Consider the following 20613-nt stretch of genomic DNA (forward strand, 5'->3'; position numbering starts at 1 on the left):
TTCTTAAGTGTTTGACACAAATAAAAGAATCTCAGAACTAGTTCAAAGATCGTTTCACTTCTTAGATGGGGAAACTAGAAAGTGACTTGGAGAGGTGACATGACTTGTCCCAGGACACAGCTAGCTAATGCTCGAGCCCAGACTCAAACCCAGCTGGGACTGTCATTTGACCATAATCCAAAGCCCGTCTGGTGTTCAAGACTCTCCCAGAAAATTACAACCCATAATTTCACTGACCCTGGTGTGCATGCACGTGGCTTTGCTAGGCAGCAGATGTTACTGAAGCGTGTGGGTGGAGCAGTGAGACCCAGCAGCTGAGCCACGTGCTCTGGAAGTTCTAAGTCAAGGCCTGCTGGATTCTAGGGTGTTGGGGGAATGTTCTAAAGCTGAGCAATTCAGGAGCAGATGAGGTTACCTTCCTCAGCCTTCCAGAGGGATGGAATCTTCTACAGATGCTGGATGTGGTGAAGGACGAGAATGACTTTTTTTTTTAAAGGCTCGGTGGTAGGTACATGAAGATTTCATTGTATTATTATTATTCCTTAAACAGCAATATATTTCATAATGAAAAATTTAAAAAGGAAACAAGAGATGTGAAAAGGAAGGAAAAGGCCTACGACTGTGGTGACGTGGACACTTGAAAGACCGCAGTCTCGTGGTGGGATGTTGAGGAGATACAACCAATACAAAATCGATCAGATGTTGGTGTAGTTCTGTGGTGGTAATTCTCATATTTTGGTTTTCATAATCATCTGAGGAGTTGAAGTCGTGTCTCATACCGTCCACCAAGAAAAATTCCAAATATTAACAAATGCAACCAAAGTAGAAAACACAAGATAATTATCTTGTAATACCAGAATGATGAAAGACTTTTGAATTACATCTCAAAATTCAAAAGCCATAAGAAAATGGTTGATGTATTTCACTACAAAAAAGACAAAATCTGCATGGAAAAAAAAAAAGCATCATGAGCAAGTTCAAAAGACAAAAGAAATAGGGAAAATATTTGTAACCACATCACAAAAGGCTCATCTGTCCAATACACAAATGAATAAGAAAAAGACCAACAAACCAACAGAAATATTAATAAAAGTAAAAAAGGAATTGATGATGGCTCTTAAGTATATAAATATGGCCAAAATTTACTGAAAATAAGTGCAAATTTATATCTCAGCATACTTTTTACCTATTATCTTAGCAAAATTTTGAAAGATTAATTACACATTGTATTGCCAAAACTTTGGAGAAATAAGCTCTCTCATACACTGATGGGTAAGTGCAAATTTCTTTTGGAGGGAGATTTGGCGATATCTGTTAAAATTGCAACTGTGACCCACTCTTTCAAGAAATTTATTCTACATTGAATGTGACGCAATCCAAAGATATTCACTGCAGCTTTGTTTGCAATAGCAAAAGACTGGAAACAACCTAAATGTCCAACAGTAGAGGCCTGACCAAATAAAATATGGTATATTTGCATAATGAAAGATTATGACTCTATAAAAATAACTTGATGGCTCTTTATGCATTAATATAGAGAGATTCAGAAGAACATATTGGAAGGATATACAGAGCAAATGTGGTTACCATGGAAGGGTACTAGATGAGGAATAGTGTGGAGGGAAAACTTTTCACTGTTTTTCTTTTTCTGTACCTTTTTATTTTTGAAGTATATAAATATCTTATCTATTCAAAATTTAATTTAGGCCGGGTATAGTGACTCACTCCTGTAATCCCAGCACTTTGAGAGGCTGAGGCAGGAGAATGGCTTGAGCCTTCTGAATTTGAAATCAACCTGGGTAACACGACAAAACCTCGTCTCTATACGAAACACAACAATTAGCCAGGTGTGGTGGGACACACCTATAGTCCCAGCTACTCAGGAGGCTGAGGAGGGATGATCACCTGAGCCCAGGGAAGTCCAGGCTGCAGTAAGCTATGATTACACTGCTGTACTCCAGCCTGGGTGTCAGAGTGAGACCCTGTCTGAAAAAACAAACAAACAAACAAACAAAAAAACCAATTACTTAAATAATTAATCAAGGAGCCTGTTAAACATGTATGTGGTTTCCCCAAATATTAACTCTAATGAAATTAAATCTCCAGGAATGAGAACTGCTATGCTCTCATCCTTAAGGGTATATTGAATTGTTTCTTTAAAAATGACTTGTGGCTGGGTGCAATAGCTTATGCCTGTAATCCCAGCACTTTGGAAGGCCGAAGCAGGAGGATCACCTGAGCTCAGAAGTTCAAAATGTGCCTGGTCAACATGGTGAGACCCCATCTCTGCAAAAACACAAAAATTAGCTGGGCGTGTTGGTGTGCACCTGTAATCCCAGCTACTCAGGAGGCTGAGGCAGGAGAATTGCTTGAACCTGGGAGGTGGAGGTTGCACTGGGCCGAGACTGCGCCATTGCACTCCAGCATGAGCAACAAGAGTGAAACTCCATCTCAAAAAAAAAAAAAAAAAAAAATACTTGTACTCCTTCAGCTCTAGTTTCTGAGTTTAAAGTAACAATGCAAAGCATCCCCCACATAGGAGATTGAGTATAGAGTGAATCTGCCATCTGCCCAAGTTTTCTAAGATGGATGTTATAATTATTATATGGCTTCCAGAAAACAATTTGTACAATTTATGGTCACGAATGGTTTCCAATTCTCTCTCTTTTTTTCTTCCTATTATATTTTTAAAAAGATTGAAAAAGAAAGAAAACAATCCATTTTGTACTCTGGTTAATAAATGGAGGGAGAGAAAGTCAGCTAGGCATCAACCATTGTCTCCAACCATTATCATCTGCATTTGCGCTCATGATCTGTCCAAAACGACAGTATATGTTGATTAAAAGACCTCGATGGAAACAAACAAACAAAAATCCCAACCCCATGGCTAAACTGTAAAGTCATCAACAATGGATCTTTTCCGGTATCTATGAAAGTGGAAGACACAAATATTCTATGGCTCAGCAGTTGCAGTCTTCGGTGTATACCGAGAGAAATTCACTCACTCATTAATGAAAGAAGCGTTATTCATAGTAGCCCCAAAACAGGACATTACCCAAATGTCCATCAAGATTAGGAGAGAGACATCCATGTGTAGTGTGTTCCAACAATGAGAATGAAAGCACTGAAATTACATGCAACAATCTTGCAAACACAATGTTGAGCCAAAGAAGACAAAAAAGAAAAGAGTGTGGCTTTATTTCTATGTTAAAATAGCAGGCACCAAGAATCTACAGCTTTAGAAGTGCAGGAGGCGGGTGGAAGATATTGACTGAAAGAGGGTGTGGGGTGGGGTTCCAGGGATTGATGACCTGGATGATCGGTTTGTACAAAGCCATAATGCAGCATATTTAATATTTGTGAATTTTCTGCATTTTTGTTATACTTCAAAAGTTTAAAGAAATCATTCCAAGCCAGAATGAGCACTGGGGGAATGAGTTTTTCAGAAATCATAGACTCGGCTTCTAAATAAATGCTCTCCCAGCCCCTGCTGAGATGCCAAAGAGATTCCAAAGGCACAGACTGAAAGCGCAGAATGCTCACAGCCAAAATGACCAGGATTTCTATGCAGAAATCCGGGCTTTGATGCTTCAGAGGGGCCTCTGTCTCCCCCTACCAGACACAAAGCCAGCAGCAAGGCCTTCACAATGGGCTTGCAGAACAGCCGAAGAGGAGGTTATTTATTAAGCTGCAAGGAGAATACACCTGCAGTCACTTTTCCATGCAGGAATCTGTGACAACTGAAATGCCCCATATGAGCTAATTTTCTGGATAATCAAAATCCCCTCATTAAACAACTCTGTTATTGAAAATAAAATCATTTTTATTGAATTTAATCCTTTCAAAAATGGATTTCATGCATTCCCGACTTTTCGGAAGAGTCCACGGAATAGAATTTAATCTTTACAATAAATAACAACACTCACATTTAGGTACTGTCTATTTCCCATCCAAAATGCTTTCCATCAGATTTTCTCTCTTAGGTCCTATTATTATTCCCATCTTAGATATGAGGCTATGAAGTATGAGAAACTCTCTCTCCAAAGTCTAAACTCCTAACCCCTGTGCTATCTTTTCTTTACAGCTTCAGCTATGGAGTCTGTGTTACACTCCACAATGCAACAGACAGACAGGAATGCTAGCTGTAACTTGAATGATTTGAGTTCTCATTGCTTTTCTCCCATCTTTTCTTTCTCTTTCATCAATATTATACAATTAGTTTTTTCATAAAGCTCCTACTAGCAAGCTACTGCTTACCACTCCCAGAAAACCTCCTACCTAAAATCAGATAAAAATCTTTGTTTTCACTACTTTAAACTCTCAGCCTTCTTGGATCTTTCTATTTGGTTAAAATATCCTACGGAGTTGGACAAACTTCTTTATCAGTCTAAGAAACCCCTCTATTTCTGTGCATTTCAAAGCATCCTGGATTTGCTTTTTCTTAACCCAACTCAGAAGGAAACCTGGGATGCTCATTAGATTAACAAAAACAGCCCTCAACTGGGGCCCATCTGGACCACAGTCACTCTCCAGAAATACAACAATGGGAGCAGATAAGAACTGAGGCATGCCAAGAGTCTATTTCTCTAAGGTTTATCGCCCGCAGACCTGTGGAGAAAAGGAAACTGCCATCCTTACCCCGTTTTCAGGCTGACCAAGGCATCCTCTACTCCCTTCTGATTAAATTTGGTCATGTACTGATGCATGTAGGGATAGTTATTCCGAATGTTTCTCTCCGTGCTTCCATTAGGCACTGTCCCAAATCGAAAAGGTGGGGAATAGTCATGAGGTCTCTGAAACTGGAGAGGGAACGAGAAAGGAAGAGAGAGAGCAGGAAAAGAAGGGAGGAGGGGGAGGAGAGAACAAATAAGAAATCAGTGATCATTTCGTCTGGTGTTAGGAGTTAAACACATGCATTAGGACAGGATGACAATAAAATGTTACTTTTTGGTCTTTCTTTCTACTTAATCACATCTTCAGTCGGTCTGTGAGCTCCAGGAGGGTGGACCCAGCATCTGTTTTCTTCCGTACTATTGCTCAGGTCCTAGCACAGGGCCTGGCTGGGTACTTCATAGATACTTATTGAGTTGAACTTTTCAGTGCCATTATAGAGACTAGCACAGTGTTAGGCACACAGTCAGTGCTTAGAAATGCTGAATGAGCTGAACTTAAGGTACTACCTTAGTCCGGTCCATTTATCTGCTTCATGATGAAATTATCTGTGATGTCCACCAATCACTCCCTTCTCTAAACTCCATTTATAATTACCTTCACCTCACCCAGAAAATGACTATATATTACCACTCATTCATTCTCCACTCACTCAGTCATTCATTCACTCCTGCAGGCACTATTTATCTAGTGCCTAACATTTCCCAGGCATAATTGCCAGTGCATGGCAGGTTCCATGAATACTTGTTGAGCCAGAGTCCCTGTTGATCTTTAGCTTTCAGGGATGCCCAGCACTTGGCTCTCAAGCCCCCCATAAAGGCCTGTAGTCCATGCATCATCAGTCTTCCCTGATGGACTGGATGATTCTGTCTGTCTACCACTTCAATGTTTCAGGTGACTCAATGAGAGTCGAAGTCAAGAAAACTGGATCTGAGTTCCAGAAATACAGCTAAACACTAGAGATGGCACCGGGCTGTGGTTATAAGTGGGAGCTCGAACTGGCTGGTTGGAAAATCAGGTTCTATCACATACAAGCTGCAGAACTCTGGATAACACATTCACTTCATGCTGCCTCCATTTATTTTCCATCTGTAGAGTGGGGGGCCACCAGGAAGATCTCAACATACGTTTGTCAAGTAACTGGAATAGTGCCTGGACCACAGGAAGCATTCAAAAATAAATTTATGATTACCTTTTGTTATTGTCATTATGAGTGAAAAAGGAACCTGAACCTCACTTTTCTATGAAATATTGAATTCTGGAGCTAGAAAGTAATAACGACAATGACTAACACTTTTTGGGAACCTCGTCGGGTCCAGCACTATGCCAAGAACTTTACAAACATCAGGTCATTTAATCCTTACAAAACCATGCCAGGTAGTTAATCTTAGAGGCTCCTTCTTGCAGATGAGAAAACTGAGGCTCAGAGAGGTTGTGTGACCGATTTAAGATTATGTAACTACCAAGCAGTGGCCCAGAATTCAAACCTGGATGTGTCTGACCACAGGCGGAGGTCTTAACTCTGTTGTTCCTCAGAGACTATTGCTAGTGACTCTCTCCTCATCTAGACATAAAGATTGAAAGAACCCAGGAGGGGAAGAACACCCAGAAAATCAGTGTCAGAACCAGGACCACAATGCAGCAGTCAGTCTAACTTCCAGACCAGTGTGTCTTCCATGGAACCAAGAACCGCCATGGTAAAGCATCCAGATTTACCCAAGAGTCAGACCAGCTAGAAACATTATTCTTTTTTCCAGACTCACACTTCATTTCACCATGAATTAAAATTTTCAGTTGAAAATCGTTTTCCCTAAATTAGGCATGCTGCTACCTAATAAGCGGTTATAACTGGATTTGGGAGAAGTGGCCATTCGTTGGACAAATGAGATCCTCCTGCCAGGGCGTACCTTGCCCTGGGAGTATGTGCGTCCATGTATGCATGTGTGTGTAGGTGAACAGGAAAATGCTTTTTGCAGTCACTCTGCCAAACAGTGCCTTAACTCATCACCAAAAGCTTAAAAGGCCAAGTCTAGGCTATTCCTTATGGCAGCCACCTGCTTGGGAGGAGAGAGGGAATAGTGCTGTTCATAAATCTCATTGTAGCAGCCGTTCCCAATCTCCAGAGACATCCAGAGATGGCCTATTTGACTAAATGCCTTCCAGTTCACTCCCCATCTGTTGCAGAGGAGCTGCATAGGTCTTTAAAAATTCACTTTCTTCCCTGCCTCTGGGTTGCGCAGTGACAGAGACAGATATTCAGTCTCTGTGATGGTTTCCGTGCTTCTCTGGCCTGGATAGTACCATCACCCACACAAAATTCAGCCTGACACCAAGCTCCAGAAATCTTTTCCACTAGACTAAAGACTGTCAAACTTTTTAAAGCATGACTCACAATACGTTTCCCATCACCACTCCATACACACGCACAAAATTTCACAGCACTCATTCTTTCTGTGATATACTCTGAGGTTATCCATTATGTTCTATTTTTTAAAAAATGTCTGCAATCCTTAGACTAATTTCATGGCTCACTGAAGAGTCATGACCTACAGCATGAAAAACAGTGAGAGGGCAAGGATGGCTCAACTCTTAAGTCCCAGGGTCAACATCCAGGACACACTCCGTGCTTCCTATGAGAATGATTCCTAGCAAGACTCTCCCAGAGAGTTCCACGTGCAAGCAGAAAGAAACCAGTATGGGCTTTAGCAAAGGAAGGGGAAGGACAGAGGTCTCCATTGTCAGCAAGACCACAGAACAATGTAATCACAATATCCGTGGTCAAGAGGAACTCCCCTGGCTTCACTGCAGGGTTCCCTTGCTGTGTAGGTTAACTGGTTTCACCTGCCTTTGGACTTAGAGGAGAAAAGTTCAGGTTCTCATCTGCTGCTTAGAAACTGCACCATTTGGAGCAACCATTTAAGCTCCTGAGCCTCAATTTCTCTATCTGTAAATTGGAGATTGCTCTTGCAACAAATCTTAAAGTGCCTGAAAGAACACCTGGCATCCTCTAATGCTTGGGATAGATCACCTGTTGTTACCCACACATCATTTCAGCCAGACAATGAAGCCAGGCTCCTGACAGTTTGGAGAACAGAGGATTATTTTCTAATTTTTTTTCCATCCAACATGGAGGCATGTCTGAAGGTCATCCGAGTGACTAAAACATGGCAAGCATTTGATGATGGAGGAGGTAGAGAGACAACACTTGGAGATAAAATTTCCAGAAAAATGCAGCAATTAACCAAGACATTTTTTCTTTTTTTTTATGAACCAAAAGCTACACATTTATTAAAAATATCTATCTGTCTTCTGTGCCTGTAAATAAGGGACATCTGGCAACTGGAGCCCCTATTTCTAGTACAGTCTTCTGTTGGTGAAGTCCCACGTGCTTCTTGATGTGAGCAGCAAGCAGGTGTGTCCTTGAGCAGACAGAGGATGAGCTGGGAGGAGGCCTGGCAGCCTGGACTGGGGCCACTCAGCAGCAGCAGCACAGTGCCCAGAGACAGCACGGCTCCTTGAGAACACATTCCTGGGCTCATCCACTGAGAGAAGTTCCCTCAATTCCCTCCATTGGTTGTCACAAAAGACCAACTCAGTGCAATAACATTTCAGGCCCCAGAAGCCAAGAATGGTTCGAGTCAGGCGATGATGAAGATGATGGTAGGAGTAGGAGGAGAAGGGAGACAAAGAGAAAGGAGAGGGGGAGGAATGAGAGGGGGGAGTGGAAAGGAGGAGGGTAGAAGAAGGAAATAACACATTACAGGATCATCTACTGTGTGCCAGGCATGGTGTGAGGATTATTTCTAATCCTATCAACCTTGCCAGAAAGGAGATAATGTCTTCTCTTTTACAGGAAAGTAAGCCGAGGCAGATATTGACATACAGAAGGCCAATCATATGGCAAGGCCAGGATTTGAACCCAGGTCCATTTGACCCCAAACATGATAATGCTCTTTCCACAACATAAATCTGCCTCCCAGAGATGGATTTCCTCTATCAGAGTGATTCCCAACATTTTGGAAAGCATCCCTATCAACATTGCAATTTTCTCTTAGTAATTCCTAGGGAAGCATCTTACCCATGAATTCACCTATTTATAATTTAAATCCCAGCTCATCTGAGCGCACCATAGGCTCCAATATGACTCTTCACAGCAAGGACTAATGGCTTAAAAGCATTGTAAACCTGAGTTGTTACACAGGTATTCATGATAAACAAAAAACAAAAACAAAACCAACCACAGTGTACAATAAATTGATTCAATATAGATTTTTTATTTTGCAGACTTTCTTGGTGTATCTTCTATTAATCTTCTGGGAGCATTTAGCTTATTTACTCCAGGAATTTTGCTGTTTATCTCATTGTATCAAACATTTAATTAAAAGAGCTATCAACTTGCCTCTAATGCTTTGAGCATGGAAACTGAGCTGTGTCTCTTGAGGATATGGTATCTGTTACCGGGTGTTTCCAAGTCAGTGATGGTCAGTCAAATTATTACTGGTTTTAATTAGTTTTCCCACAAGTGGTCATGTTATTTAGACCCAAAACTATGTAGTAAGGATTTTCCCCATCTTGCCTTTGAAAATAGCAACAAAAAGCAAAATATGCTGCCAATCACTTTCTTGAAAAATCCTTTCTTCCAGGACATGGCTTCCCGCTGCTTCCACTATACCTCCAATCACTTCTAGGAATTGCACTTTTGATCCCATAAGGCAATGGAGTTGCATAATAGCACTTTGTGTCTGCAGAGGGATTCACATGCTACAAGGCACATTTACATATGTGGCTTTCTTTCATCCTCACTGCAATTGTGACTCCCAAATGTATAGAGCAGACAAAGCAGGCACCGTGAGGCAACATGGCTTTAAAAGCATTATATGGCTGGCGAGTGGCAGAGAGGAAACAGGCAGAGAGGAAATGCAACTTTTCTGACTCTAAACGCAGTGCATTATCTGCTGCCTCTGAGATACCACCCGCTTTTAGCGGGGATCTTACAGTAGCTGACCCCCAAGTGAAGGATTTGGGGGTGAGCATGATTTACTAGTGAAGGGTTCCAGGAGAAGTCAGCAGGGGAGCAGGATAGTTAGGAAAGACTGGAGAATGGGGAGAAACCGAAGGTCTGATTTAAGGTCAAGTCTCCATCTTAGTCCAGTCCTGCAGGGAGCTCCAGAGCGTGTGATTCGTACCTTAAAGTTTCTCCTGCTTCAAAGCGAGGGAGCAGCTGGGCCTTTGTATTCTCACACCGATTAGTCTTTGGTTACAGGTGATCACAAAGACTGAGGGAACTTAAATTGCCAGGCATTTACCATTCCAGTGCCCCAAGGCAAAAGTCCCCTGAGGATCCCTGAAGTGAGGCTTTGTCAGCAAAGCACGGAAAGGTGGGGCTGGGCACACAGGGCTGCAAAAGGGATCCCGGGAGATCCAGGTGGGGTATGCACAGTGTCCAGTATACCATTCACCCAGGTAGTATTCATTCACCCAGCAAGAATGTCCTGAGCACCTCCTAATTGCAAAACAACTCTGTCAAACTACATTCCTGAGGTTCTCTTCCCCCAGACAATTTTAGTCTCATCAGCTTTATCTACTTTATAATACTTATTCCTGCCCCAAATTTCCAAATTTGTTTCTTCCCTGATGTTTACTTGTGTACTGTTTATTTTTTCCTACTAGAATTTACGTTTCTTGGGAACCTGAGCTCATTCTGCCAAGTTTATTACAGTGCCAGGAAAGACCTCCTGGAGGAGGTCATGTCTTCCCTAAGGCCTGAAATTCCAGGAGGAGCCAACCATGAGAAGACTGGGGAAGAACATTCTAGGCAGAGGGCATAAGAGGCACAAAGACACTGAGCTGAAAATCAACTTAGTGACAGGGATGAGGCAAGAGGAAGGAAATGTGGGTGCAGGTGAGATAACACAGGGCTTTGTGTGCCATGGTCAGTAGAGTGACCCTTACTCAAGCCTCAATCGGAAACCATCAGAGAGAGGTGAGCCACTCTCATGCCTCTGTGGAAATGATTCCATCTTTAACCCCAACCCCTCATCAGCTCTCTTGACAAGATTCTTTCAATCACAGGGTGTACCATGGATAAGCTGTAAAAGCTTTCCATGGATTGATTTTTCTATTCAGCAGTTTGTTGATGAATGCCAAAAGGATATATGTAGACTTATGTCAACCAGATATGTTAGTGAGGTTTTATAATGAGAGACAAATTATCCCCCCACACACGGAACAGAAAATCTTTGCGGTGCTGCAATCTCAACACTTGCTGAGCTTAGCAAGTCAGGATGTTTCCCGAACTAAAGTCTCAATAGCAAGTCAGGATGTTTCCTGAACTAAAGTCTCAATAGGAGGATGCACCCAGTTTACCTCTTTTCTTCCTCAATGTGCATTTCTGAATAGCTACTCAAACCCTGCAACCCTTGTTACATTTCATTTCAGTGGCGAATGAGAGAGCAGGTGTTTTTACTCCTGTCTTACTGCTGTGGGAAGTACAGCCCCATGAGGGAAGATTAGCGATACATCTGAGTAGAAGGAACCAGTGGGAAATTAAAAATAATAATAAAAAAAAACCTCTCTGCTCCTTTTGTGTGCCTTGAAGACATTTCAGGTGAGTCAGAAGCGCTGACGCTGAGACTGATTTGGCTGTATGGAAAAGTGGAGCTGTCAGACAACTTTATCTCTGGGTAGGGCTTAGAGATGACTTTTTTTCATGTCATAGATGAGGTACTCACAGCCTACAATGCTCCTTCACCCCAACTTCTTCTGATCCAGGCAAATGGGCCTTCCTCAACATCACACTTTCGAAAGGATGAATTTCAACCTAAGCACTTGAGTCACAGGCCATTCACAAGCATCATCAGAAAGATCATAAAAATAGGAAACACGACCACTCGGGGAAGCCATGCTTCCAAATTAGATCTGGAATCTTTTAGCTCTAGGAAAGCTAAGCTTAAGGTTGTGTTTCAAAAACTATAAGAAAGATGCCAATTTGAGTTAAAGGGAAAAAAAACCTTTTGGTTTTTGTGTATTAGATTCGATGGATCTCAATGAGAGGCACCCGAATCTCTTCCTCCTGAAAGGAGAGCAGTTAAGACCAATCCTCAGATAGAGATGAAAGCAAGGTGGCCTTACCTTTTTGTCACTGAGGCCAGTCACTTGGTCCACAAATTCCTCCTGGATCATGAAAGCAGCCAGATTGGCTGTGTAGCTGGCCAGGAATATAACAGCAAAGAAGGCCCATACGGATACCATGATCTTGCTGGTGGTCCCTTTAGGATTCTGCACAGGCACGGAGTTATTGAACACCAGGCCCCAAAGAAGCCATATAGCTTTTCCAATTGTAAAAGAAGGCCCATGGGGTGCTGCAGATGACAAAAAGGACATTCTCAGCATTTTCTGAAAAAAACATCTATTTGTATGTGTATGAGAACCATGCAGCAGCCACCAGCAACACTGAAGGTTGCCAGAAGATGGAATTATATCATAGCTGTGTCCTGTGATTGCCCTAGAACCACAATAACTTATTTTTTCTTTAAAAATTAGCATTCTTCTCACAGTTCTATCCAACTGGATTTTTGCCACACTTCTTTAAAAAAAGAAAGGAAACGAAAATGCTTATGCAAAATGGGGGTTTGAATAAGAAGTAGTGTTATGACCTGTTTTAAATTTGGATTTGATTCCCATTTGAGGAAACCAACCTTCTTAATAAGCATAAAGAGAGCCTGACAAAAATGTGTGCATGGGGACTGCTTCCAAATTCATCGGATGTGCTATCGTATAGGAACCATGCAATTTAGCAGGACTGATGTTTGGTATTCTAATCCGATTGTCCCTAGCAATTGCTCCTGTTCAAACTCAGATGTAAAGTGTGCACAACATAAGAATTAAACCAAACTAAAACTCTCTCCAAATGGAGACATTAAGGAATGGAACAATAGATCTTAATTCTTCCAACACTTCACAGATGGAAGACATTTCATTGCAGGGGCATCGAAAATGAACACTGATGTCATATCACAGCACTTTTTCCAGTATATCCTCGCAATAGCTATGCAGCCCTTTTAAGATTCTTAAACGTTCCTTGCAACAGACTTAAAAGAGACAGAACAATATGCCAAAATTCATGGAGATGGGGCATATGCAGGCTGTAAAACACACATATTAGGGTTTTCAAGTCTTTGTTTTGCATGAGGAAAAAAAAATCAATTTATGCCCTCATTTCATAGGGAAGTAGGTTTTCCTTTTAACAGGAGGTTAACTTTTGTGTCATTTAAGTAAATGAAGGTATGAAAAAATGATCTACTCAGATGTCACCTGGCAATGCAAGCAGAGTGGGCAATAAATAAAGTGGCAGAACCAAATTCACATTAATGGAAGTTACGAAGTGCTGGGCAGGAAGCCTAGGAAAAGCAAGCTCTCTGCACGCTGGAGGCCAAACCCAGCCTACAGCAGTACTTATAATATCCACGACACAACCCATTAAAGAGAAGGTAGTTAATTCTCATATTCTCAATCTCTCCTCTTTCTATTTGGCTAGTTTTACGATCTTCTGGGCTTATTCTCAAGAGGCAGGAAATTCTTGGGGGAAACTTAGAGTTAATCCAGTCAACTTTATGAACTACTTAATTTTTTTAGGGATGCACGTTGATCAGAAATGACAGCTACTTGGGAATCAGATGTAGGCAGTTCAGATAGATCGGTCCAAGACTTCTAGGAATTCTTGATTCATGAATACTATTACTGGGCCATATAACTTTTCCCATAAAGTGCAGTGAAATGTAACAGAAAACCATTTTGTACAAAAAAACAAGAAACTGTCATTTCCCGAGAGCTGCCACAGCAGATGAGCTGGGAACAGAGCCTGGAGAGAATGAAAGGGCTGAGGAGTTTGCACAACTGATGCCGTCCTTTACAATAGTCTTTCTGGCATGCTTCAGTCAAAGGAGAACATATTGCACAGGATGGGCTATGGGTCGTTTTCACCTTCCAAAGTGCAACTCGGATTTACCTGCTTATCTGTATTTTCATTGTTCTTGACCAGTTCCAAGTCACTGCAATCCTTTCTCTTGGAAAAAGTGACACTTTCTTAACTGTCCTTCCCATCCCCACTTCCAACTGTCGTCCCCACACACTATCTGGATAGAGTAGCCCTAGTGGCTTTTTTGCTCTGTACATGTATGTCACCTCTCTCCCCACCTTTTTTTTTTTTTTTTTTTTTTGAGATGGAGACTTGCTCTGTTGCTCAGGCTGCAGTGCAGTGGCATAATCTCGGCTCACTGCAGCCTCCACTTCCCAGGTTCAAGGGATCCTGTGTCAGCCTCCGGAGCAGCTGGGACTACAGGAGCATACCACCACACCCAGCTAATTTTTGTATTTTTAGTAGGGATGCGGTTTTGCCATATTGGCCAGGCTGGTCTCGAACTTCTTACCTCAAGTGACCTGCCTACCTCAGCCTCCCAAAGTGCTGGGATTCCAGGCATGAGCCACTGTGCCTGGCCTCCTCCATTGTATTTTGAAGAAAGTCTGACATGCTTACCATGGTCAATTGCCTATCTCTCTGATTTCATCTTATACTATTGTCTCCCTCATTCACTGATGTCTTTTTATTTTATTTTTTAAGAGAGACAGGGTCTTGATCTACTGACTAGGCTAGAGTGCAGTGGTGTGATCACAGCTCACTGCAACCTCAATCTTCTGAGCTCAAGTAATTCTCCTACTTCAGGCTTCTGAGTAGCTGGGACTACAGGCACACATCACCATGCCTGGCTTACTTATTGATTGATTGATTGATTGTAGAAATGAGGTCTTGCTATGTTAGCCAGGCTGGTCTCAAACTCCTGACCTCAGGCAATCCTCCTGCCTTGGCCTCAAAAAGCCTTGAGATCACAAGCATGAGCCTCGGCCTTTTTCTGTTTCTTGAACATCTCAAGATTAATTTCAGCCTTTCTGCTTGCCGTTCCTTTTACATGAAATGATTGTAACTGTTTTTCACAGATACAATCGTATGTCACCCTTCAGGTCCTAGTTCAATGAACATCCTTTCCCACTGACCATCTTATCTAACGTAGTGTCTGCACCCCATCACTATCATGTTACTATGCTTTCTTCTTCTTCTTCTTGATATTTATTATAATCTGTGATTATTAATTTGTGTGTCTACATGTTATTTTCACAACTAAATTCTAAACTTCCTGAAAGAAAATCTCTATTTGATTTACCACATTATCTCTGGCAGCAGTATAGTGCCTCCTGGCACATAGTACTCATTTGATAAATATTCATCAGATAAATGTGTAAATTCACAACAGCACAAGCCCTGATTATGCAAATGTAAAGGACTACTGTATCCCAGTAAAGTCACTCACAGAAACATCTCAGATTCCACCCTGTTGGAAATCTTCTTAGTGGTTAAGTTACCCTTTAAATGAAGGCTTGCAATCTCCCATTAAACACAACAACATTATTTATGGCATTGTTTAGTATTTGGTTGATTGAAGATGGTTTATGCGGTAATCACCACTCTTCAATGGTGAGGAAGAAGTTGAAAGATTTCAATAAAACCAGGTTCCTAACAGATTCCCACGCCCTGTTGACTGTTGCCAACATTAAAACATCCAAGTAAAAAGAATATGTATCAATCACATTAAAGTGCTCTGCTTTTGGGGGGATATGAGACTTCAAGTTCCATCCTCTCCATATCAAGTCATTTTTTGGGAAAGAGATTTGGTTCTGACACTTTTCTGATAACACCCACTTAGAAGGTAGTGCCCACTGAGGAAAGCCCACTCAAAATGGCATAATATGTATGACATAAACCCTGGCTAGAGTGGGATCCTTTTTTTTTTTTTTTTTTTTTTTTTAGAGTGGGATCCTTTTAATGAGTTATAGCCAATGAATGCCTCCCAATTTTACTTCCTATCTACTGATTGTCCCTTTATCAACTACAGTGCACTAAGATCAATGCACTTGGTCTTAGCACACTTAATTTCCTCTTGGCACCTCCGAGAGGAAAATATAACTCTAGGGGGAAAGATATCACTTCATAATTATATTTATTGTCAAACTAATGTAAATTGATTCAGTAGTTTGAGGAATGTTCTTAAACTAGATTTTATAAAGTCATTTTCTTTGCATAGACTGAAGTTGAAACCCATGACAATTTTAGCATTTCTTTTGACATGCATCTTTTAAATTAATTGCCAGAAAAGCTTCTTCAAATCTGCTTTCCCAACAAATTGAACATCAGTGGTTTTCACCTAACAACTATTGACTTCAGGTGATAACAAGATTAAAATATTTCATTCTGTTTTATCCTTCAGTCAAAGGACATAAACCATACTTTTCTGGCATTACAAGTAATATCAGTGACCAAACACCATTCATACAATGGTACACCAATGCAGTATATTCTTTTGTGTGTGTGTGTGTGTGTGTGTGTGTGATGGAGCCTCGCTCTTCACTCGGGCTGGAGTGCAGTGGCACAATCTCAACTCACTGCAACCTCTGCCTTCTGGTTTCAAGCGATTCTCCTGCCTCAGTCTCCCGAGTAGCTGATATTACAGGTGTGTGCCACCATGCCCAGCAAATTTTTGTATTTTTAGTAGAGATGGGTTTCATTATATTGGTCAGGCTGGTTCTGAACTTCTGACATCGTGATCCACCCACCTCGGCCTCCCAAAGTGCTGGGATTACAGGCGTGAGCCACCACGCCTGGTCTAGAGTAATGTATTCTAAACCTGAAATGTTCATTAAAGGTAAATGAAATTGCATCAACATTGAATCATGCTCATGAAGGTATCCTTACCTTTCCCTTTGGCTAAGTTTCTGTTGTATCCAACAGGGCTGAAGTATTCAAAGACAAAAACAGCTATGGCAGAAACAATGAGCAGCATTACAAACATCATCACCCAGACAGAGGCGCTGAATGGTTCTGCAAATAAACAGATGGAGGAATGGAAAAGTGGTCAATTATCTCTTCCTCACTTCCAGCAGGAAGCACAGACATCCATTTGCAGGCTCACCAAAAATATTTTCTCTAATTTGAATCTGATCCTTCAAAAGAAGCTAATCGTTTTTTATTTTTATTTTTATTTTTTAGATGTAGTTTCACTCACTGTGTCACCCAGGCTGGAGTGCAGTGGCACAATTTCAGCTCGCTGCAACCTCTACCCCCAAATTCAAGCAATTCTCCTGCCTCAGCCTTCCGAGTAGCTGGGACTACAGGCATGTGCCACCACACCTGGCTAATTTTTGTATTTTTAGTTGAGACGGGGTTTTGCCATGTTGCCCAGGCTGGTCTTGAACTCCTGACCTCAGGTGATCCGCCCACCTCGGCCTCCCAAAGTGCTGGGATTTTAGGCGTGAGCCACTGCTCCTGGCCAGCCAGTCATTTTTAATTCATCAATTTAAATCATTCTTTATTCTACGAAATATTTGAGGTATAAGATTGCATATAATATAATAAAAATAGACAAGAGCATAGGACATTTTACAAATTAGGTCAAGGATAATCAGAAGAAAAAAGAGTGATAAGAAAGAGGTAGCAAGTTAGAATGCAAATAGACTGACCATAGGTTCCTTTGCAATTATAGAACCATCCAGGGGGCTAAAGCTAGGAAGAAAAAAAGAAGACTAGGCCCTAATAGTTAACCATAGGCTCCTGCAAATTGTTGTGGTTTTTATTTTTATTTTTGTTTTTATTTTTTCATGCTAGAAAGATGATATGCAGGGAATTCTGAAAATAAAGGGAGAATTATAACCTGTTGGAAAAGAATCATAAAATCATGGGTGACAGAAATATTGGAAAGTTATAATCTACCACACTGTCCATTTCACCTTCTGCCTCAGACAGATGAGATTGCTATGCTTTATTAATCTTGTTGATGTTGGTAGCAGCCTTAAATGCAATTGAAAGTCAATTGAGAATATTATGTTCACATGATAATTCAATAAAAAAAGCATCACTTAAAGGGTAGAGGCAATAAAATAGTAGATGGATAGATGGTTATTTTCACTAAAAGTAGTTTTCATCAGCTCATTTGCATGTAACTTAAGCAGTAGGTGGATGTGTCAGAAGGGCAGGTCAAGTCATAAGGCTCTAAGTCTTATGACACTCTAGAAAGGTAAGAAATATTATGTAAAATAACATTTCTATTCAACTTTATTGAGGATACGAAAATTAGCTGACTGAAGCCATTTTATTTATGGTATAGATTTGCTACAAAATCAACAGAAAGTAAATTTTGAAAATGAATACATCTCCACCTGAATGTATCATGGGGAAGAAACTGCCTATAGACACCAATGAACTTAAAAACCTTTTCCTCATAAGCAAATATTTTCTGAGGGTTAAAATAAGTCCGATAATACCTCTTGAATAGTAAACATATTATTTAAAATTGTTTTCCTAATGAAGCTACTTATAATAATAAAGAACTAGGTTGAAAGCAGGCCACTTTCTTATTAGAGTATGACTACTTAACACGGTTAGAAGTCATCACAAAATCCAATTTAATGAGCTTAATGTATAACAAGAAACTAATATGTCTGAACTTAACTTTGGCTATATTGGATAATTTAAAAGCTGTAAGGAATGCTTTCTAATGCAGTTTGATAGTGCAAATATATTAAAAAGCAACAGGTAACACAACTTAAGTAACACAAGATGTGCTCCAAGAAATCAATGAGACTGCTACTGAAATTTATTTTAAATTTAGCTTGAGTAATAAACAATATTATGTCCCTGAAATAACAGCACTTTAATACTGAGTTGTATCCAAAAAGGAAATTAGATAAATAAATGATTAGGAGATTTAAAAGTACTTCATATTCAAGAATAGAGATAAAATAATTCTCCGAGTTGCATAGTGTGTCTTATCGGAGGAGGATCATTGTGATGAGTAAATGGGTATATACATGAAAGTGTTTGTTCGTGTGTGAGGCACACAATATACGACAATATATTGAGTGGAATAGCTGTTTGATTCTAGGATTAAAGCCAGAAATACTGGGGCAACAATACGCTGTCCGTGGTACTGAAAAGGGCATGCTGGTTTTTGAAAAAGCACATTTATTAATCTGGTAACTTCTATTTCTCTGCAGGCTGTGAAAACATTATTTTTAAACATTAGAAGGGACCACAACTGAATTATCCTATGTGCATGCAAGAAACTGTAAACCTGCAGTGAACTTTTTTTGGCAGGTGCATACTTGTCACTAACACACCAGTCAGAAAATCAGGCAGAAACTGATGAAGCAACTGATTCCAGATGTCTCCCCACTTGGAACTGACCACATCTGTTCCTTAACTTGTGAGCACAGCACAGATCTGAGGCAGTACTATGATTTTAGTAAAGTAAGTATGTATGAGTGCCCCGAAGTGTTGCTATTCTAAGATACCACACACGTGAATGCATGCGTGCAGACACATGCCCCAAAACAAAGAAAAACATTAGAACATCATTAAAGCCATGTCTACAGTGTCTAAGGAGTGACCCAGAAATAGTTTAAATAACTCTCTATTACATCCTCTAATGGCTTAAAACAGATTCAGCATTTGTCCATGAAGGAACTGCAATCGAGGAGATACCAGGTCAGCATTTCTTTGGATCAAAGAATACAACTTGTTTGGAAAGTCTTCAGAATTAGCTAGATAGAAATATTACAGGAGATGCCATCTCTGTCCTTGAAGAGCCAGTGGTTACATTTTTACACAAAAAGCTTAGAGGCATTACCTGCAAGTGCTTCTGATGTGAGTTAATGGAGTTTGGGGAGGAGAGAGAATAGGAAATAATGAAGAGCAATACAATCAGATTTTGAATGTTTTGGCTCTTTCAGTGACTGAGCCAGTGAATGGAAAAATGTAGCTTAGCATGGTTCATTATGACTTTCAAAATCTGTAGATAATGACCGTAAATAAGGGGGTGCACAGTCAATCAAATAAGGATGTAATTTAGTGACTAGGAAAAATATTAAGCCTACTGTGCAAAAACAGCTTTGAAAATAGTTTCCTCTGGTTATAATTTATTTTACTTTAAAAAATGCAGCAGGAAAAGTGCGGGGAAAGAGAGGTTTTGCTAAATTTAGCAAAATACTTGACTTTTTTATGGAAATGTTTTACAAACGCAAGTAAGATAAAAATCTAGAGAAACTGGGTTGAGGCCAGATTCAATATTAGCGACCCATTTTCATGAGACAAGCCAATTGATATTTTTTTCTCTCTGACTGAATTGGAAAAAGAATTCTCTCTAGCTCACTAAAGAAATACAATATTTTTTTTCTAAAAAAAGAAACAATTTCTTTCCATTTTGATCAATGAACTCACTTCCTTTAACCCTTTCTTAACCTCCAGGGCAAAGGATTCCTGCCAAAGAGTCTGAAAGGGAACGAGGGGAAACATGACTAGGAGTGACTAAAGAGTCTACCTAAATTCTCAGGTGGACTTAGTGAATGTCCACCTAAGAATTATTAAGATTCTGCATGTGTTGTCAGTATCAGCTGGTTGCATTGTTCCTGGCATAGTGAGGCTCTCTTATTAAGATATGAGTATCTGAATCCATGTCAGACAGAGGGACAAAAGGAACATAATGAGGTATTTGTCAGGGTCCACATTACTCCAACAAAGGTTACAAAAATTGAAGCAACTAGTACACAATCAAATCCAGAGAGTGGCAAGGATTTTAACAGCTTAAATGGATTATCGAAAATGAAAACAGTAAATCCACAGAGCTCTGAATGTAAGGCAGTGTCCAAAATCCTGTTAGTCAATATTTCACTGAAGAGAATGAAACACAAAAGTTTCACTGGATGCTAACGTTACATATAAATGAAGACAGTGGAAGAATAAGACAACGGGCTTGGAGTTGGTGTCCACAATTTGGTTTGAGTTTACAATTTGCTTTAAGAGATAAAGTTATTTTTGTCTCTGGAAAAATGTAAGAAAGT

At 40.4% G+C, this 20613-nt stretch overlaps 1 protein-coding gene across 4 annotated transcripts in view; it reads right to left on the reverse strand.

Annotated features, from left to right (window-relative positions):
* Positions 1 to 20613, reverse strand: part of GRIN2A (glutamate ionotropic receptor NMDA type subunit 2A) — a 427129-nt gene that overhangs the window by 57000 nt on the left and 349516 nt on the right. For all 4 annotated transcript variants that reach the window (XM_026446647.1, XM_026446648.1, XM_026446650.1 and 1 more), the window contains 3 exons: positions 16475 to 16600; positions 11803 to 12032; positions 4639 to 4799 (listed from right to left, as the gene is read on the reverse strand). In XM_026446647.1, the coding sequence (XP_026302432.1) occupies positions 4639 to 4799; positions 11803 to 12032; positions 16475 to 16600 (517 nt within the window). The remainder of the gene's footprint in view (positions 1 to 4638; positions 4800 to 11802; positions 12033 to 16474; positions 16601 to 20613) is intronic.

Source organism: Piliocolobus tephrosceles, chromosome 17, assembly GCF_002776525.5.
Source record: "Piliocolobus tephrosceles isolate RC106 chromosome 17, ASM277652v3, whole genome shotgun sequence".
Classification (NCBI taxonomy): Eukaryota; Metazoa; Chordata; class Mammalia; order Primates; family Cercopithecidae; genus Piliocolobus; species Piliocolobus tephrosceles.